General features: G+C 45.2%; 1 protein-coding gene across 4 annotated transcripts in view; it reads right to left on the bottom strand.

Moving 5' to 3' along the window:
- NCS1 (neuronal calcium sensor 1) overlaps positions 1-22,324 on the bottom strand; it is a 119,689-nt gene that overhangs the window by 87,200 nt on the left and 10,165 nt on the right. For all 4 annotated transcript variants that reach the window (XM_038374147.2, XM_038374146.2, XM_043498698.1 and 1 more), the window contains one exon: positions 19,859-21,284. In XM_038374147.2, coding sequence (XP_038230075.1) covers positions 19,859-19,922 — 64 coding nt within the window. In that variant the 5' untranslated portion in view covers positions 19,923-21,284. The remainder of the gene's footprint in view (positions 1-19,858; positions 21,285-22,324) is intronic.

Raw genomic sequence — 22,324 nt, 5'->3', positions numbered from 1 at the left:
GCTGGGAAGGGAGAGTCCATCCCGGCTGAAGGCCCGGTGCCTAGGGATGCTCAGGACTAGAGGTGGGTGCTGACGTCAGGGGTGAGAAGAGTTTGCTGGCCTCGCCGTGAAATCAGGACCACAGCTCAGTGTGGAGCTTTTAAAGCAGGGCAGGCTGGCTCAGAAGGGGAGGGAGCTCGCTGTGTGTACGGAGTGACAAATAGGAAACATGTCAGGGAGGCTCCCTGGGCCACGTTCTAGACCAGCAGGGTCTGTCTGTAAAGCTCCTTAGATGGACATGCTGCCCCCCCCCCCACAATGTTCACACGGGGCAGCCATCTCCTCACACACAACTGTCTGAAGCAGGGATTTCTGGAACTAAACACCCGAGTCACCACAAGGCTCTGTAGCTGGGGCTGTAACTCATGGTCTGTGTGGATTAGGACAGAGGGGGGCCCATAACATACAGCAACCAGTGGGTCACATTATATTGTACCATCATGAGTGATGGTGGTGCCTTAAAATTTTCCCTTCTACAGCACCGTTAAGCTGAGCATCTTAAAGCCCTTGACAAACATCATCCAATCTGTGAGGTGTTAGCCTCACACTACAGATGGGGCAACAGATGGTGAAGTGACTGGCCCAAGGTCACACAGCAAGTCATTGACAGAGTTGAGACAAGAACTGAGAACTCCTGATTCCTGGCCTCTTGCTCTGAAATGGACAGTAGCACTGAGTGCAGCAATAGGGGCTATGCAGACACCGAAATGAGATATTGGGAGCAACAGACCTAGTTTATTTGCTGCTATACAGCACTTTTCACCCAACAATTGCCAAGCACCTTACAAAGGTGAGTTAGCATTATTATCCCCGCTTCACCACTGGGATAACCGCAGCACAGGGTGGCCACGCAACTTGAGCATTGGCCCATGGCAGAGCTGGGACTATTGTCTCCATCTCCAGGATCCCAGCCCTGTGCTCTAACCACTGCACTGCACTGCCGCTACCCGATGCTGCTTCCATCATGGATTTGGAACATCTAACTATGAGCGTTCTTAGGCAAAAATGAATTAACGGTGGCGCAGTACAGGCAGGCCAGCCTCAAAGTGACAGTGACAGCATCCACAGAGCAATGGGCCCGCATTGACAAGCCCACAGTTAGATGGCAGCACCATTGCCTCCCATGCAGCTGGTCGCTCATACTCAAAGTGTCTGTGGGTGTGTCTGCCGTGTAAAAAAGGCATGGTCTTAACACGAGTTAGCTAACTTGGGTTAAAAAAAAGCAGAGAAGACAGAGCTACTTGGCTCTTAACTCAGGTTAGCCGCTTGTGTTAAAGCCCATAGGGGAGTCTGGTGTTGAACTTGAGCTGCTAACCCACGTTAAACACCGAGTTACTATGTCTTCACTGCTGTTTTAAACTGAGTTAAAGACACATCTTTTTTTTTTGCAGTATAGACGTACCCTGTGTGATCCTATCCCTGACATTGGCATCCTCTATCAGGCCAGCTAAGACAGCAGTCAGCCCCTATGGGTACATCCACACTGCAGCTGGAAGCCAGCCTCCCAACCTGGGTAGACAGACTTGCACTGGCAGGGCTCACACGAGCACACTAAAAATAGCCGCGTGGATGTAGCGGCACCAGCGGAGGCTTGGGCTAGTCACCCAAGCTTGGACCCGGGGCAGGGACAGGCCAAGCTCACATGGCCAGCCTGAGCCTGCACCAGTGCTGCAGTGGCATAAGCCCCTCTAGCACAAGTCTGTCTACCCTGTCTGGGAGGCTCCCTCCCTGCTGCAGTACAGACATATCCTGAGACTCTCCTGCCAAGAGACATCTACCAGGCACCCCCTCAGAAGAAGAATCACACTATCCCCTCAATTTCTCTCACCCGCCAGGGAAGTCAGCTGCCTCTCTCGGGCTCTTCTTGAGCCCTTTCTTAAGCACGGAAATCGCTAGGTGTATACGCACTTCAGAGCATATCAGACTGTTGAGTCTGCAGTGGGGCTGGCTGGATGTGCAGACTCTGAGTGCAGACTCTGGCCCTGTTTGCATCATATAACGTGCATGGCACGCTACCCTCAGGGACAAAGGATTTTCAAGATGATCAGAATTAGTTACTGTATAGCCCAAGGGAATGTTGCAGTTACAGGCACTCAGCAACCTGCAGGCCTGGGTCCTTAGATTACTGATCATCCTCGTTATTTATGTTACAGTAACACCCAAATGGCCCAAGCAGGATCAGGCCCCCTGAGGGATTAGCACTCATTTTTTAGGAGCCAGCCCAGCAGCCCAGCTTTATGCCAGCTTCTTCATAAACATGAGCAACCACAAACACACCATGTGACTGCACAGAGCCTACAAAAGCCACTTTCATACCGTATATTTCGTATCAGTTCCTTGGGTTTTATAAGACAGGACGTACACTGCCCAATGCAACACAGCGTCCTGCCTCTCACGGCAGAGGTAGGACTTGGTTGTGATCATTTGAAGGGGATTCTTTACTGGGGCTGCTGGACACAGGGAGATTGCTATGGTTCTTTCTGGCTCCTAGATTAATCTGTCTTGGTGCCTAAAGCCTGGCTCGAACTAGCAGTCTGGGATCAGCATGTGGACTACACTGCCTATAAGTGGTTAGTTACAGGACTGCCAGAGAGACTCCTTCGACCAGGGGAAAAGACTGTCTCATCTTCAGTGGGACTTTCCTGATGCAACCCAGAGACCTCAAGAGAAACACTGGTTCTTGAAGAGAAGAGGACGTAAAGTGGCTGGAAATGTCTTACTTGAGAAGCTGTATTTGCTAGTTAGATAAATATGGCTGGAATCTCCATCCAGGAATGCCTGACTCAGTTACCCAAGATGAACCTTTAGTAGTATTAGCTGTGGTCTAGTACACTGGTTCTCAATCAGGGATACTTGTACCCCTAGGGGTACGCAGAGGTCTAGGGGGTACATCAACTCATCTAGATATTTGCCTAGTTTTACAGGCTACATAAAAAGCATGAGCGAAATCAGTACGAATTAAAATTTCATACAATGACTTGTTTATACTGTTCTCTATAAGAACCCTGTGGTTTTCAGTTTAAACCAATATTTACTGAAAAATCCTGGGTTTTACAAAAACTATTATTTGTTTTTTTCCGATTTTCACCCTACTTTTGTATCATTCAAATATATAAAAAAAACTTGTTTCATTAAGAAAACACAATCCATTGCATGAGATCTATGTATTACAATAATACATTAGTCTGTGTGTATATGCAAAGCTGCTTGTTGAAGTAAGGTTATGTACTAGTCTAGAAAATACACACAATAAACAGGCACGCATGCAAGTTCTGAAGTGCGTGCGCATCTGAACGTACTGATGAATCTCATGCTCACCACATACACATTTCAAGCTGTTAGCAGAGAATGGTTTCGCTAAAATGGGAAGAAAATGCAGCTCTGTATCAGAATACGTTTGAGAACACTGGAAGTATTCAAAAGTTTTAAAAAAACAAAAACAGGAGAAAAGAATGAAGTTGAGTGTATGTGCTGCAAATGGTGTGGCCCAATTATTAAATGTAAATATTTATAGGCTAATAATTCTAAGTCTACAACAGTAAACTGTTTTTTCTAATGAAAAGTTTTATGTGGGGATTAGAGATGTATTGTTTTATTAAACTCAGAGCTGGCAATGTGTTTTGAGTTCTGTTTTAGTTCTCCAGCAAACCACCTTGAATTCCATTCATCAAAGGATTGATCTACTGAATACTTTTTCGCCCTGTCCTTCCATCCAACCCTGATATTTACCCAGAAAAATTATTAATACCTTTTCTACCGATTTTCACCTGTTTTTGTTGTTGTAGTAATAAACAATGATAAATTCCCAGGAAAAATTAAATAAAATAAAAACTGAAAATAAAGGGCCCTATCTATATACTATAAACTGAAATGTAAGTACAATATTTTATAATTATATGGTAAAAATGAGAAAGTAAGAAATTATTCAGTAATAGTGCAGCTGTGACACTTTTGTATTTTTATGTCTGATTTTGTAAGCAAGGAGTTTTTAAGAGAGGTGAAACTTGGGATACGCAAGACAAATCTCCAAATTCCCTGCAAGGGGTACAGTAGTCTGAAAAGGTTGAGACCCATTGGTCTAGTATAGCAGACCATGGGCTAGGAGTCTGGATTCTATTCCTGGCTCTACAAGGGAGCTTAAACAAGTCACTTTATTGCTTCATGCCTCAGTTTCCCCTCACTCCATTTGTCTGTTTCGAGATTGAAGGCTCTTTGGGGCAGGTACTGTCTCTTATTCTGTATTTGTACTGCACTTAGTACAAAGAGGCCCTGATCTCAGTTGGGATCTGTATACTCTACTGTAATATAAATTATAACTTTAAGCCCATCATTTTGAAATAGAGGATTAATAGTTTGACATCTGATGTTTTTCGGTCTACCCATTTCCCCCTCATAAAAATTCAAGTTTAAAAATGTAAACTGTCTCTCTGGTTAAACATTAAATACACACCACATTCCTAACCCCCTGGGGCTCAGCATGCCTGTCTGGATTCAGAGACTAGTTCAAAGCCAGATTTGCTATTGGCGTGTCACCAGTAGCTGCTTGTGACTGGGCCAGCACACAGGGAAGGGAGCCATTTGCACACATTAAAATAATTTAGATTTATTCTTATATCCTTATTCCCACTTCCTCCTTACGTAGCCAACAACCAGCATCCTCAGCAACACCTAGGATCATCAAACCTGCTTCATAGTCTGCCTTGTTCTGCGACAGTCATGTTGTCCAAATTCTTCCATACACGATGCTGTGTTACGCTCAGATCCATTGAAATCAATGGGAGTTAGCCACCTAAATACCTTTGAGGATCTGGTCCCTAGATCCTATTGACATTTGCAAGGAAACTGCTTTTGAAACATGACTTCCACTAAATCAGGTTCTAGCGGAGTTTGGTCAACCAGTGTAGACAGGGCAAACCAGGTGAGACTCATTGGTCAGAAATGGTTTCTACATTAGACTGTTCCCTGGCCTATCAAAATACTTTCTTTTGTTAATAAGAATATATTTCCAAGTAGCCCTTAAAAGCTTGAGAGAACCATGAGTAAATCTGGATTTTAGCTACACTTCAGCTGTTTCAACCTTGACATCTTTGCCAAATTCCCCCAACACTGGTCAAGTTCCCTCAACACCTAGCTATCACTGATATAGAGCTCTACAGATGAAAAGCACTAAGTGCTTTACACAGGGGCTAAGTATCGTTATGCCTGTATTATGGAGGCTGAAAATGAGGCACCATTGCTGAAGTGACCTACCGAAGGTCATCCCGCAAGCCAGAACCGGGAATAGCACACACATCTTCCATCTTGCAGTCCAGTCCCCCAGCACAGGACCACCTTGCCTTCACAATAGGAGTCATTCTGTACACTGACCACCAGCGTCTTTACCACCATGTCACCTAGCCCTGTTAACGATATTGGTGCCCATGTATGCTTGGGCTCTCCATGAGGCTAGCACTGGTGGAGCTGACCCAGCGTTAGCAACAGCGGGGACTTTGTGGAAACCGTCCCTAGTGGACACACTGCCTACTTGTTAAGGCCGGAAATCAGAACCCAGGAATCCTGCGTTCTACCCCCAGCTTGGCCACTGACTACCTGTACGACTTTGAGCGAGTCATCTCACTGCTCTGTGCCTCAGTTTCCCCATATGTTAAACAGGGATAACAGTGCCTACATCACAGCGGGTCATGAAGCCAAACTGATAAGCGTGTGCAAAGCGCTCTGAGATGCTCACAGTAAAGGTGCGATGGGAGGACAAAGCTTTATTACTATGATTTGTCAGTGTCATAGGGTGATCTTCCACCTTCCTGAGACCCAGCTCAGCTTGCTGCTGCCTGAGCCTACCCTCACTCAGGCTGGATCTCACAGCCTGGCTTGGATGCCACAGTGACTCTCTGGGTAATTAATTGAAGAAAACCAGTCCAGTCCTTCCAGGACATCCAAGTCCACAACTAACAAAACACAGAGTCTTCAGCCCTGTCTCCAACAGTGCTCAGTCCCTCCTGCCTGGGGCTCTGTCTTCTTACCTCATGTTTTAGGCACTTTTCAGCCCAGCCTCAGCTTTCAGCCCTTCCTAGATTTTCAGTCTCTTCCTTCAGCCCCTCCTGGGCTCTTTTGGGTTGCTCCCAGCTCTCTATTGAGCAGCAACTTCCAGGGCCGCCTTCTGGCAGCCTCCCTTCTCCCTTCAGCTCCACCTGGGCTCATCACTCCCTCTGGGGAAGGGAATTAATTGCCTCGCATATGGGGCTGTGCCCAGCTCCCCTTAAAGAGCCCAGCCACCCTGCGACAGTTACTGTTAAAGTATTATAAAATAAGCAGAGCAATCTTCTCTTTAACGGGTGCCATTTGTGGCTTGTCTAGCTACTACACTGAACAAACAAGTCCAAAAGCCAATCCGTTCCCATTTCCCATGGGGTTGGTATCAACAAGTACACTAATTAAAATCCTCTCCAGACACAATTAAATATTTAAGGGCCTAACACTAGGTTTCAGAAAATGGGTTCAGGAAAAAAAAAAAAACCAAAACACCAATTCACTGTTTGCAACAAATATAATGGGGGAAGAGCAAGGGAGAATGACTCTCTTTGGGAATCAAATAATTGTATGGGAAAACACACTCAGCAGCAGTATCTGGAAGTTGCATTAATTTCATTCCATGTAGCATTTAGCTGTGGCTTTCCCAAGAGTTGATGGGATTCCATCCCAAGCATCAAGCTGCCTGTTGGTGCAGCCTGGAAATCAGAGATGGAAATGACCAAATACATCTTCCAGTCCATCCAGCAGGGCCCAGATCCATTATCTGCGAAGAAATCCAGCAGCCCTGTGAAAAACATGCTCTTCCACAATGTTTTAAACAGGGCTCTCGATTAATCCCAGTTAACTCACGTGATTAACTCCAAAAAATTAATCGTAATTAAAAAATGAATTGCGATTAATCGCAGTTTTAATCCCACTGTTAAACAATAGAATGTTTACTAGAATACAATTAAACAACTGAAATTTATTAAATATTTTGGATGTTTTTCTACATTTTGAAATATTTGATTTCAATTTACAACACATTTTACATTGCCCACTTTATATTATTATTTTTATTACAAATATTTGCACTATAAAAATGAAAAACAAAAAGAAACAGTAACTTTGATTCACCTCATATAAGTATGGTAGTGCAATCTCTATCATGAAAGTAAAATTTACAAATGTAGATTTTTTTTGTTACATAACTGCACTCAAAAACAAAACAATGTAAAACTTTAGCACCTACAAGTCCACTCAGTTCTACTTCTTGTTCAGCCAATCATTAAGACAAACAAGTTTGTTTACATTTACGGGAGATAATGCTGCCCTCTTTTTATTTACAATGTTACCAGAAAGTGAGAACAGGTGTTCGCATGGCAGTTTTGTAGCCGGCATTGCAAGATATTTACCTGCCAGATGCGCTAAAGATTCATATGTCCCTTCATGCTTCAACCATTGTTCCAGAGGACATGCTTCCATGACGATGATCCTCATTAAAAAAAAATGTATTAATTAAATTTGTGACTGAACTCCTTGGGGGAGAATCGTATGTCCCCTGCTCTATTTTATCTACATTCTGCCATATATTTCGTGTTATGGCAGTCTGGGATGACAGCACATGTTCGATTTAAGAACACTTTCACAGCAGATCTGACAAAATGCAAAGAAGGTACCAATGTGAGATTTCTAAAGATAGCCACAGCACTCGAACCAAGGTTTAAGAATCTGAAGTGCCTTCCAAAATCTGAAATGGATGAGGTGTGTAGCATGTTTTCAGAAGTCTTAAAAAGAGCAACACTCGGATGAGGAAACTACGGAACCCGAACCACCAAAGATGGTGGCATCTGACACAGATGATGAAAATGAACGTGCATCAGTCGGCACTGCTTTGGATTATTATTGAGCAGAACCCGTCATCAGCATGGAAGCATGTCCTCTGGAATGGTAGGCGAAGTGTGAAGGGACATATGAAAATTTACTGCATCTGGCATGTAAATATCTTGTGACGCTGACTACAATAGTGCCATGTGAACGTCTGTTCTCACTTTCGGGTGACACGTAAACAAGAAGCGGGCAGCATTATCTCCTGCAAATGTAAAGAAACTTGTTTGTCTGAGAAATTGGCTGAACAAGAAGTAGGACTGAGTGGACTTGTAGGCTCTAAAGTTTGACCTTGTTTTATTTTTGAAAGCAGGTTTTTTTGTACATAATTCTACATTTGTAAGTTCAACTTTCATAATAGAGATTGCACTATAGTACTTGTATAAGGTGAAGTGAAAAATACTATTTCTTTTTTCTTTTTTACAGTGCAAATACTTGTAATAAAAATAAATACAAAGTGAGCACTGTACACTTTGTACTGTGTGTTGTAATTGAAATTGATATATTTGAAAATGTAGAAAACATCCAAAAATATTTAAATAAATGGTATTCTATTATTGTTTAACAGCAATTAATCGAGTTATTAATCTTGATTAATTTTTTTAATTGTTTGACAGCCCTAGTTTTAAATAAAACTTGGCTCATTGCTTGGGCAATTCTCCTTGCTGCCACTGGATTTTCATCACTGCCACATTCATGGAACAGCTCTGAAATGGACAGTTACTCCAAAGGCACTGAAGGGAAACCCTGTCTTCTTATCCACAGCATGTGTGGGGGAGAAATTTGAAGGCAGGAGATTGCTCCTCAGACCAACAGAAGGCCCCCAATAGGCTTAAATCCCATATGCATGCTAGACTGGGAAGGATAATCTCATGGATAGGGCACGAAACTGGGACTCAGGAGCATTGGGATCAAGTCCTGGCTCTACCACTGTGTGAGTCTGGGCAAGTTTTAGCCTTGTGTAGAAATGGGAGATCCTACCTGCTAGGGAGACTAAAATCCATTTGTGACGGGGAGATGCTCAGATACCATAGTGATGAAGCCCATATAAGTACCTAGATAACCAATAAAATGGTGGGGGGAACTGCTGTGGCTCACCAAGGGCAGTCAATATTTTCGTATCAGGGAGGAAGGATCAGAACTGGAGAATCTCTTCAGAATAACATTTATTACTTACAAAGAGTCAGCCAAAAGGGCTCGAAAGAAACACATTCAGCTCAGAAAAGAAAAGAAGCCGACAAACATTATTCCATTTAGAAGTCTAAGATATGCCTCAGAGGCAGGATAATTTGAGGAAGGTTCAGGAAACAAGCCCTAATCTTTCATTAGCATATAGAACAACCTCACCCATCTGCATAATTTGTATCTCTAGGACAAAAAAGCTCGCAGCAGCACTCACGCAGACAATTGCTCAGACAATAATCGTAATTCTCGGAGAAGCAGCATTGTCTAGTAATCCCAGCTTGCGAGAGACTCGGATATATAGCCCTGCATGGATTCATCACTGCACTGTCTGAGCACCCCACAAGTCTCCAACCGTGGAGCTGGCCTCATCCTTGCCTTTGCATCTCTGGGCAATGGGGGATAGCGCACCTGTAGCACATATGGTTTTCAGTGCATTTCCCTGTGCGTTTGATTGTTATGCTGGTGCTCTTTGCATGAACAAAGAGGCTGGGGGCCCAGAAGTGCCACGACCACAAGCAGAAGTACAGAAAGAAGGAGAAAGAGAAAAAAGAATGAGAAAGAAATAAAGTAAGAAGGACCGAGAGAGGTAATGTCACCCCCAGAGACAGAAGCTAGTCACGTGGACTTGATCTTGGAATCGGCACCTTTGATGGCTTCAGAGCTTCTTGTTTCACAACCTTAATTACAGCACTAGCCAGCCAGGGTCGGGAGAACGCGCTGCAGATAAGCTAACATGTCAGTGGATAAATGAAATAAGACTCTTTTGATGCCGCTGCAGCATTAGGCATGTTCTCTCTGCAGCCTGCAAGGGGACAGAGTAGGATTTCACTGCTCTCTGTTGCTCCTTCCATAGAGGGACACGACAATGCAGTTGTCTCTCCTCCCCACTACCCTCCCAGCATGCCTTATGAACCCTCTGTCCTCTCCCTCCCTTCAGAGCTCAGCTCCCTCTGGGTTAGTCAGGAGGAGGAGGAGATGAAGCAAGCACCAGTCAAGCATCCCCACTGCCCCTTACAGAAAGGGAGCTTTCCAAAATGCCCAGGAAGCACTGGGTGGGAGCCTGGGCTTATGGTGTAGGAGAAAAAGCCACACCCAGCGCTGGGGCCATGCTGTGAGCTCTTCCTCTCAAAATCCCAGCCCAACAATGCCAGGGGAACCTCCCTTCCCACTGGGCAGTGCATCCTCAAGTTGCAGCTGCTCCCCTGCGGTAGAATGTGAAGGGACGTCAAATGGCGGCTCTGCCCTCTCTGTGGAGAATGCACTCATGCTGTGTTTCCAGAGAATGTCATTGAGGGGCACCTCTACTATGGTAGCACCTTGGCTCCAGCCAAGATCAGGGCCCCACTGTGCTAGGTGCTGTATATACACAGTCCCTACACCAAAGAGCTCGGTCTGAATAGACAAAGGAGGGGAAGGGAAATGGTCACTTAGCAGAGCCAGGACTAGAACCCGCACTTCCTGAGTCACAGCCCAGTCCACTGGAACATGCTGTCTCTAGACACAGGAGACTGCGTCCACCACCAAGAGATCCTTGACCTGAACCAGTGTCCCCACGCTTCCTTCACTCCTATGGCACCATTTCCCTCTATTTCCTTGGGAGTGAATTAGATTAGCCAACCCTACGGAGTGACACCCTCTACCAGTAGAGCAGATCCCCCCGGGCTGCCCTGGCAACAGGCCTTGCGCCTGACCTAGAGAAGCCATCTGTAGGGATGGGAGGGGAGTCCAGTCCCTGTCCTCCCTGCTGAGACTGCTGACCAGTCAATGCCAGTCGTGGTGACAGCTCAAGTGTGGACATCTGCCCAGGAGGAAGGAGACCGAAACCCAACATCTCGCTCCATGTAGACCAGGGGTTCTAAGACAAGCATCTGAGAGTCACACTCTTCCTGCCTTTCCCATACTGCTAAACGTGGTGCTGACTAGATCTGGTTACATGGAGGGTGCTGTGTGGTCCTGGGTCGGCAAAGGTTGAATATCGCTGTTATAGGCCATCACCTGATACTAACTTGGGGTCCCCACCAATCCAGCTGGCTTGGAACTGGTGACTTGGGCAGAGAAGCAAACCTCACCGCTGTCCTTCCCCACTGGCTTCAGCATAAACAGGGCTCAGATGCTTTTACCAAGGTGTCATCTCACCCTGCACAGAGCAGGCACAGCTGGAGCAAACGTCTCTGTGTATCTCTCAAACCATCGGGTCCCTCATTTCCCCCTTCATATCTCCTGATCCCTCCTCCGGGGACAGAAGATAATCGCTCGGGTGGCATAGCCCACCTCCTCAAAGAGCTCTTCCCAAGAATCATACCAGCATCTCTACAAGTGGGAAAACACAAGGTGATCATGCAATGGCTGACCCCAACCTGCCTGCCCTCAGCCCAGCTGTCTGCCTCTGTGCTGCTCTGAATGCATGCAGGCTGGATGGATGCTCTCCTTCCTCCAGCTAAGCCTCCCTTTCACATTCTTGTAAATATTAATTGCCACTGACAAGAAGCATGGCAACAAGTGAGCCAGCGCGAGAAACAGCCTTTCTCAGCAGGCGCACGGCTCCGGACTCTGCTTGTCCAAGTAAAGCAAGTGCGTGAATCTCAGCAGGATGTTCTGGAGAGGAGAACTGACTGGTTTACTTCGGGAGTGAAGGGAAACTGCAGTTGAGCCTCTTAATTTCTAGTCTGACACAATCAGATCTTACATTCATCCAGGATCCCAGAGTGCTCTAAACTAGACATCCAGGGATCACCGCCCCCACCACCAAAATACAGCCACCTCTGGGGTGGAACATAACATCTGTTTAACACTGCACGTTAATGCTATACAAAGAGTTTAGTCAGGATCAGAGATTACTGGAAAATCACTCCTCAGGACACACACCACTAAAAACGCTGAGATGCCACAACAACTGTGTTAAAGATGAATAAGACAGACAGACTTGCTCAGTGACAGCACTCAGCTAAAGAACAGCTCTGGAAATGGTCAGACATGAAATGCACATGACAAACATACCTGGGTTCAGCTCCTAAAAGAGGGCCTCTATTTTCCCTTGTTAAGCATGCGCCTGGTTTGCAGAGGTGCCGAGAACCTACAACTACAGCTGAAGCTAGTAAGGGCTGCAGTGTTAAGCACCACTGAGAATCAGGTTCAAGGTCTGCTTTCAGGAACACAGGGGGCAGAGTCCCTCACAAATACTGTAACCTCGAGTCCGATGCAAGGGCAAATTGCAACCCAGAGGCCATGCACTGCCTTGCAATGGGAGGAGATGGCTGTGTTTGGGGTTTGCCTAGGAATGCTGGGAAGACAGTTACCCGCAAGTAGCTCTGGAGTTCCCCCCTATACAGGAGACTGTCTAAGGAATTGCATACCCATCTGCTCCCAGGGGCTGGTTATACCAGCCTGACACAATGATTAAGATGCTGGTGGCACTCCAGCTGGGGGGGCTGCATTGGCAGCAGTAACAGCAGGCAATTATAAGGGAACTAAGTCTAGTTTAGACAAGACTCTAGAGAGAAGGCAGAAAAGGCAAGTTGCTAAGCAGACCTGGGCTACCTGGCAGTAGAACAGTAAAGTCTACTGCGCAGAAAGCAGCTGGGTTTGGAGAGGGATCTAGATTCGGAAAGGGACCTGGATTTTACTCCTGACTCTGTGTCACTGACTCTCCAGGTGACCTTGGGAAAAACACTTCATCTGTGCTTGCTTTTCCCGTCTATAAAACATGCCTAATAACATCTACCTGTCTATATGCAGTGCTCTGAGATCTACAGCCGCAGAGTGCAATAGGTGCTAAACACTCTGCTTCCTCTTTACAATCTCATCTCTGTTTTATCTGATAAGCAATGGGAGAATTTTAAAAGTAATCAGCTTGGCTAATAAACCTTATTCTGGGGCCGAACAATCCACTGTCTAAATGGGTGACCCTCTGGCTCCTACTGCCATCCAATTTCTGGGGGTTTCGTCCCTCTCTACAGTCCAAGTGTCTTTTCTGTCCTGTATTTTCTCCTTAAATCCTCCCTCTCTTAATATTATCTTTGCCAGCTAGCCATTAATTAGCGGGGGGTTGAAGAGAATAGCACTGAACAGAGCACCTGTCCCTGCCCTTTTTCTCTCCGAAAATCTGTGACGTACTTGGAGTCTATTACTCTGGGCAAGAATCTTATGACCCACCAGGGTCTTGTGCATGGCAGTGTACAGAGTACTGATCCAGCTTGCCTCCAAAATGTCTTGCTTGTCCTTTGGCTCAGTTGTTTGGCTCTGGCTCCACACTAACGTCTGCAGTGGAATGAGTTTGGTGTTCTAGGCAGAGAGCCACTGGCAGAAAAATGAACAGAACCATGAGATCTATTCACTGCACCATTCTGCCTCCAGGGATACAATGATTTCCACTAAAGGAATGGTCTCTCGACCCAGGTTTGCCCAATGCCAGCAAAATAAGACATAACCAAGCTCCAATTCTGTAGCCCCTTGTTCAGAAGAACATGCAGAAGTTACTAGCTTATCACTGCTGCATTTTAACTTTATTTTCCCACAGAATTCAACCAGCCTCTAGATTCCACAGTAAATATAAATCAGTAGTCACAGTTTGGTCTTAAATTAACGTCCATTAATTCAGTGCATTACTGTTGAGCAATAAAGTCAATTTTGTGGCTGTATTGTAAAAGAGTAACAAATAATGATACTGAAATGAGTTTAAAATTCATAAAGTACATAATATGGAATAGGATACAGTTCTTAGGAAAAGAGCATCTTATTCTTTCTGGGCCCAGTTTATCAACCTGGACCTCCATTTCTGCAGGCATCATTCTGTATTCACAAAGAACTGTGCCCACCCTGCATGCCCCCTTCCAGATTCTTTTCTGGAAATTCATTAGAGACCCAAAAAATGCAGCTGCTAAAACGGGGACTTGGGCTGCAATCCTGCAGTCAGATCCGCCCGGGGGACCCTTATACCAGCATGGATCTAAGGGCAGCCTTGCCAATTCCCAAGTTATTTAGTGTTTTTGTCCTAAAGCCCCACCTGCTGGAGTCATGTGATTAGATGAGACTCTCAGCTTTCCTTAAAAAAATGGTTCTAGCTCTTTTGGTTGCAGAAAAAAGCTTGAAAACATGAAGCCTAAAGCATCAAAAACCAGAAAACACATAAAGATCACCCTCAAATCCATCTTTTAAAAAAAAATTCAAGATTTTAGGGCCCTGACTCATGATTTTTGAACATTTGGGAGTGACAATGCTATGACTGCAGGACTGGGACTGTGGTTTGCAAATGAGGCTCCTTGGTGCTGTGGTGTTATTCTGACAGGAGCCCATGTCATATTTACTGCGCCTATCATCGCAGCACCTGGGCTCATGTGACATGGTTCTGATTACAAGCAATAACTCAGCCACGAGGATCAGAAATACCCCAAGAGCCCCCACAACACCACAGAACAGAGACACGACTTAAGGTACTTCGGCCCCAGTTCTATAAAGCACTTAAGCATATGCTTAGCTCCCATTGCAGCCAGTGAGACTTAACCACATGCTTAAAGTTAAGCACATGATTAAGTTCTATGCTGACTCAGGGCCCTTGCGAGGCTAAAGAGCAGAAAGCACTTACTTTGCAACTCAGGCACTTATTTCCTCATGGGACAAAATACACAGCAGTGAAAATCGTCCTTCTAAGCTACCTCAACAAAGCATTGAGAGGCTTAATCAATTAAGGATTATAAAGCACTTTAAGGAGCTGGGAAACACGATATGGAAGTGCAAAGATTTACATTATTTATTATTAATTATTATTATAATTCACTGTTGGCTTCTGCTGTATTACCCTATGGGGCAACAGCCTGGCCTCCATCTCTCTTTACTTTTCATCTAGGCTCCAGTCAGGCTGGTTTCATTCTGACACTTCTCAGGGAGGCAATGAGCCTCAGGGCCAGATTTTTTAAAAGTATTCAGGTGCTTAAAGATGCAGAGAAGTAGCTAGACCTAGATCCTCAAAGGCATTAGGCACCTACCTTCCACTGATTTCAATGGAAACTAGGTGCACAAATATCTTTCAGGATATGGGCACTTGTTACTGTTGAAAATCTCACTAGACGAGTATCTGGAGCTGTAGGCATAGGCACCGACTCCATAGGTGCTCCGGGGCTGGAGCGCCCACAGGGAAAAATTAGTGGGTGCTCTGCACCCACCAGCAGCCAAGCTCCCCTCCCTGCTCCACCTCACCTCCTCCTCTGCCCCTGCCTCCTCCCCTGAGTGCGCCGCATCTTGCTCCTCCACCTAACTCCCAGCGCTTGCTGGAGCCAAACAGCTGTTTGGCGGCATAGCAAGCTCCAGAAGGGATGGGGGAGAAGCGGGAACGTGGAGCATTCAGGGGAGGAGGTGGGGAAGAGGCGGGGCCAGGGCAGGGATTTGGGGAAGAAGTCGGAATAGGGGTAGGGAGGGGACGGAGACTTTGGGGAAGGGGTTGGAATGGGGGCAGGACTTTGGGGAAGGGGTTGGAATGGGGTGGAGTCAAGGCGAGGCCGGGGGCAGAGGGGGGTCAAGCACCCGCTGGCGCGAGTAGAAGTCAGCGCCTATGGCTGTAGCTACCTAAATACCTTTAAAATCTGACTTCTAATACCATAAGTCATTAGTAGAATTGGAAATAGAACTCAGGAGTCCTGGTTCCTAGTCCTCTGCTCTGACAGCTATATAGCATTGCCCCATATGCCTTCCTAACAATATATCCCAATACAACTTTTTCTTAATAGGGAAAGTGCAGTATAAGGTTTCTGAGACACAGCCAAGCTTTACATTGTTATGTACATCTATAGAACGTGTATGTACTGATAACCTTGTACCGTAGAGCAATGGAGGGTGGGCTCTATCCAGCAGTCGCTCAAATTAACAAAAACAAAAAGATTATTTTTAAAAACCCCACAAATACATGATGATGTAACAGAAGGAAATTCCATCTTGGGATCTGGTGCTATAGCACTCAGACTACATATATATGGTTCACAATGTCATGGGAATTACACAATGGAATCATAACCTCACAGGACAAGACTGGTTATCTATTATCAGACGCCTGTTACAGATACACGCAGGGGATATCTATCTGTCTGTGTATCTCAATTCACAATATAACTTGGCCTACGTACTATGCTTCATAGATTCAAAGGTCAGAAGGACCATTGTGATCATCTATTCTGACATCCTGCATCACACAGGCCACAGAACTTCCCGAAATAATTCCTATTTGAACTACAGCATGCCTGTTAGAAAAACATCCAATCTTGATTTAAAAATCGCCAATGATGGAGAATCTACCATGACCTTTGGTAAATTGTTCCAATGATTAATTACCCTCACTGTTAAAAATTTGCACCTTATTTCCAGATGGAATTTGTTTAGCTTCAATGTCCAGCCATTGGATTTTGTTATACCTTTGTCAGCTAGATTAAAGAGCTCATTATCAAATATTTGTACCCCATGTAAAGTCACCCCTTAACCTCCTCTTTATTAAGCTGAATAAGTTAAACTCCTTGAGTCTCTCTCTATAAGGTATGCTTTAATCAGTCTTGGGGCTCTTCTCTGAACACTTTCCAATTTATCAACAGAGCAAACCTAAAGCTGATGGGATCTGCAGTATAATAGCTAGCCCGGTAGTCCTCTCCAGTAATGACCAAGGAGCTCAGGCAAAGGTTGTGGGTTCACATCCCACTATGGCTGCTTTTTGCTATTGATTTTACATGGGAGGTGCTCCGATACGATGACGATGAGCAGCAGCATAAGACGGAATGATAAGATGCAGGGAATTAGGCCAGGTAACGCTGAGCCCAGTGTGGAAGGGCGGGTTTTATTCTCTTTGAGGAGCTGCTTACCATCTGACTGGTCTAGGAATCCGGTGTTACTTCTGTACGGTAAGAAAGGGGGTCTAGTAGACAGGGCATTAAACTCAGGAGATCAGGGTTCAATCCCCACTTCAGCCAGAGACTATGTTAATGCGTGTGGCCTTGGGAAAGTCATTTTATCATCCCTGTGCCTCTTTTTTCGATCTGTAAATGGGGATAACAGCACTTATCTAACTCCCAAGGATTGGAGGATAAAATCGGAGGCATTCAAATACGATGGAGATGAGGGCCATGTAAGTACCTAGACAGACAGGAAAGTCCTCCCTCTTCTTGACAACTGTGGCAAAGATGCGGGAACACTTAAGATAAAGTGATTATCACCAGAGATGAGGCCTGGAATGATGAGAACTAGATAAACAGAGTCAAATTCTAGTTACACGGGTGCAGTTCTGCTGAAATCAAGGAGGTCGTATTCATTTACCAGAGGAGAATTTGGACCATGGTATCAAATTCTGAATCTGGACAGTTGGGCCTGCATGTTTTATTTACCCATTCCTGTACACACAATCAGATTTCATCTGCACACATCCAGTTGGTGGCTGCGTGCGCCTTGCTGCCCAATCTGCATGTGCAAATGTGAGTTTAATGCCTACAAAGAAAGGTGCAGTGAGTTGCATGTGAACAAGCAGTTGTGTAAAATCAGAGGCCAGCTTGCAGCTAGCTGAAAATGTGGCCCATAGTTTTTGATAGTGCTTGTCACTGGGCAGACTGACCAAAACCAAGAGGTAGAGGGATTTTTTTTGATGGGGGAGGAGGAGCTGGGCACGCAGAAGAGAAAACTGGAGAGAAGAATAGTGGTGACACAATGACTGATTTAAAACAAATGACCCCTCATTGGCCTCATCTAGTAATGGAAACATCCCTGTATGAATGACAATTTCACAATACTATTATACTTGTTCAGCATCTCTTGTTGGCAAGACATAGGATAGCATGATCCTTTGTTTGCCACATATTTCTCCCCAGAGGGATCCACTGCTGGGTAAAGAGAAACTACAGAGGAGACCAAAAAGGGTGTCAAGGTAGCCCGGTACCACTCAGCCCGGAAGTTTGTGATGGTGCCGTATCATCTCGGAACCATCCCCATTTGTTCTGAAGGACAGAAATGGAGATGGAATCGTATCACGGCAGACAAAAGGCAGCATGCAGACTTGGAAGCTTTTAATGACTGGTGCTCTCTGCACCAGGCTGCCCAGTGGCTGTATAAAGCAGCACTGAATGATGGAGTTGTGCAATGCACCAGAGTGGCTCTGTTCCCTTTGGGAGAACCTGCTGCATCCTAATCTATTGCCTTTTTGGGTAAGTGCTGCCATGGGACTGCAGCAGTGACAGTGGAGAGAGAGCTCCTGGGTCTGTTAGCTTTCAACTGCTCTCCAGCTATACAACAATAATACCTCCAACCTGTGCGTAGAGAAGGAGACTTGAACACAACAACCTTGGCTGTACCTTCCTGCTTTTCTTTAACACACCCTTAGAATTGATCTCAATAAGCAAAACAATCCAGCAGCTTGCAGTGTTAATAAGATTACATCAGTGATTCAAATGAAAAATCCACCTATTTGACAGAGCAGATTATTAGGCTGATATTTAAGATTCCTGGAGAAAAAGAAGGACCTTTCAGGTGTCTGACCCCTCACTGTTCTCCATAACACAGAGAAGATCCCTCTGTCTAATGAGCCCAAACTTTGAAAGCTACAAATGGTAGAGATTAAAAAATTCTTCTTGGTTCTGAAGTGAAGGTGGCAAGGAGAGGAGAATTGAAATGGGGTTTTCTCTGTGCACCAATGTTCTGGTGACATTCCAGATTTGTGTAAGGAAGCCCCATAAAGGTCTGGAAACTGTGGATCCAGGTAAAGTGCACATTGAGTTAGCAAGTAATGTCATATGGGGGAGGGGGGCATACCTTGCCTGTGAGTTATTGGTTGCTAGGGGGAAAAGTTTTTTAATGGGCTGGAGTGTTCCCCTGGCTCCCTATCCCCCTACCAATAAATCGCTGTCTATATTGCTCTCTTTCCAGGCTAACCTCCTCTGAAGTCTTGCAGCCGAGAACAGCAGCACTTGAGCACTCCATTAGGGGAATGATTAAGAAACTGTCAATGTTCTACAAAACCCAATGCTCTGAACTAAAAATAAACCAAAACACCAGGGGTGGGAGGGAAGGGAAAGAATTTCAGAACTCGGTGAAAATTCTCCCGCAAAGCAAAGATTGCAGCAATGTTTACACTGATGAAGTAAGCTGTAGCTCACGAAAGCTTATGCTCAAATAAATGTGTTAGTCTCTAAGGTGCCACAAGTATTCCTTTTCTTTTTGCAGATACAGACTAACACGGCTGCTACTCTGAAACCTACCACTGAACATTTTTTTCTGTCCCCCCTGTCCCCCACCCTTTCACACAACCCCATGGGAGACATTTGGGGGAGAAGAGGGTGTTCTGCTCTCCTCGCCAACACTTCAATGCATCGTGATGTCTGAATCACCAGGCTGAGCTTCCCTAGAAAGAAATACTTGCTTGTCTGGTGCTTCTCATGGCAGTGGCAGGCTAATCCCTGAATAACAGTACCATAGCAGGGTTCGCCCTTCTGTGATGAACCCCTCAAACACATGCTTTTTCTTTTGCTTTCTTTATTAGTGCAGCAGATTGTGCAAATGCTACAAACCATGACACACTTACACATTCCTCCCCTCAACATTTGCAGGTGCACGCATTCCTGTGACACAAACAGCACATGTGCAGCCCCCAAATGCAAGCAGCAGGGCCCCATACGGAAAACCAATGGCATCTTTTGATCATGACCGGCTCCTACTCCATCCCTACCCCTAGTACAAGAGCAATCGGAAAGTTGCCTGATTGTAAGAGGGTTAGAATACTTACAGTAGGTCTTCCTGGTCAGCTCTTCCACAACTTCAGGCTTCAACTTGCTGTTGGATTTCCCCATTATTGCCCAGAAGCTTTTCCTCCAGATCACTCAGTACATCAATCACTATATTGCCTTGTAACTCCCCTTCTTTCACTGAGGGGTCATCAGAAAGCTTGCCTTCACTTTAAAAAAATTCAAAACCACCTCGGGTTCTTCTTCCAATCTCCTCTCCTTCCTAGAACAATGTTTCTCTAAAAAACAGCAGCAGCAGTAACGGGAGTAAGGGGTAGAGGGGAGAATTGCCTTTGTTTTAGTGGTGCTCCAACCTTACTGGGAGATAGGATTTCAGTCCTGGAGGATTTTACCCCACGCTTCAATTGAAGAATAACGATAGTAAACAAAATTGCTACATTCCACTTGGGGAGAGGGCTTTGGGGTTTGTTTTTTTTGCAGCGACCAGAGCTGTGGTTACATTTCAGTCATGGTTTCTCTTAATGAAAAATTAAACACCGCAGGTTGATTTGTTTTTCCTCCCCTCCCCTTGCTTGCACGGCCTGGAAAGGAAGGTTATTGTGCAGGATCTCTGTGTGTGTCTCTCTCTCTGTCCTCCCGGTAGCTCTGTGGAGTGTTGCTCTTGTCGGCCCTGGTTACAGAACACCCTCCCCTCTTTCTTTTGCTGTGTAGCTTCGGCAGGCGAGGATTTGCTGCTGCCTGCTGCTCTGGTGATAAGGTGTTAACTGGAATCTGCCAGTCAGACAGCAGCAGGCCAATTGTCTTATGTCTCCCTTTCTTGTCTCCTCACTTTCCTTTTAGATGAATCCTCTAAAAAAACCCACAACCCAATAACATTTTCATTCAAAACAACGCAATGGCTTCTTTCTCTGCAGATGCATTGATTTCCTTCCTCTGGGGCCTGAAGAGAAAACGCTTGTTGTCTCTAACTTGGAGCTGAGTGTCTAATGGAGATTGGATATTCCCTCTCTTTCACTCCCCTCTCTCCAAAGTCATGCATTTATCTGAGATTCACAGAAGTTAGGGACGGAAGAGACTGATTGGGTCCTTGGATCCGCCCTCTGCCAATGAGAAATCTGCCTTTGTTTTATCGGAAAGTGGCAATGATACATTCGGAGATAGGTGCGATGTAAATAAATGGGATTATTATTGTCACTATACTGGTTTCTGCCTTAATGCAAAGTCTCATTAATGAGATTTATTGCCTATAACACTATAGCATTTTTTTGTATTGAAGACACACATTCCTTCTCCCCGATTCCCTTGCCTGTGTTCTTGAGCCTCTCTTTCTCTTGATGTTTTCCTGGCATGTAATAATTTACAAAGAAGTGACTTTTTGTGAATTCTGTAGATAACACTAAGGCGTTTGCTTGCTTTCTCTCCCTTGGGGGAATTTTATAGTGAGTGTGCAGTCGGGGTAGCAGAAACCTGCAAGAAACAAAATAGATTTTCATCACTGACAGGTGGGTCTTTGTAAATCAATAGTTTCCTTATCTCAAAGATAGAGCGTGCCCAGATGGGTGGAAACAGCCAGCCTACCAAACTGACTGTTGTGCAGGTGATTAACATCCCATCTGACATCATGTCTCTACTCAGTTTTCTACTTATGCTATTTATCTCCAAAGAGATCAAATAATGTACTGCAATCTATGAGTCTTGCTACAGTCATTTTTATCAGTGAAATGGACTTTTTCCCCTCTAGAGCCAGTCAGAAACTTAGGTGCTGGCCCCTTCCCTCAGAAAGAGCATGTGGGTTCTTTGATGTTAAAATTAGGACTTATTAAGACAACATACTGAGCCATCACACATCAACCAGCTTATCACAGAGGTGGGAACATCACCACCCCTTATGTACCAAACACATCAAGAGTGACCTCTATGCACTAGACACCACACTAATATTATAACCCATAGCAGGCAAAGATTCTGACCACCCAGCCAGAAACCTCAGCAGCAAAGCCACCTCCCTGCAGGCAGTTCCGTTTCTTTAGCTGCTAGGTTCAGGAGAGCAGGTAGTGAAGGAAGAAGAGCATTGATGGGGTTAAACCTGCCAAGGGAGAAGAAACCTAGTAAAGTCGTGCCCCGTCCTGCCAATTTCCAGTGCTTACTCTGCCTCTGACTTGTTCTATGACTGTAGGTAAGTCAGAGGGACCAGCATTTGGAGAAGTGGCCTCTGATTTATTTTTTTTTGTATGCTTCAATTTTTGGCACCCCCAACTTGGATGTTTCACAGGTATTGCTCAGCACCCTCACAGGGCTCTTGTGAGGATTAAATAATTCATGTTTGTAAAGTGCAAATGGAGACTGTGTTGAGACTCTTTGAAAATCTGACCCCAATCAACCTACCCATGGACCATACAGAGAGTCACTGACAGAGGTGGAAATACAGCTCAAGAGCTCATAGCTTAGCCTAGGCCAGTGATCTTCAACCCTATTCCACCTGGCAGTTAAAAAGCATCCATGTTTTT

Source organism: Dermochelys coriacea, chromosome 16, assembly GCF_009764565.3.
Source record: "Dermochelys coriacea isolate rDerCor1 chromosome 16, rDerCor1.pri.v4, whole genome shotgun sequence".
Taxonomy (NCBI): Eukaryota; Metazoa; Chordata; order Testudines; family Dermochelyidae; genus Dermochelys; species Dermochelys coriacea.
The sequence above is the reverse complement of the archived record's forward strand: the minus strand, read 5'-3'. Positions and strand labels throughout refer to the sequence as shown.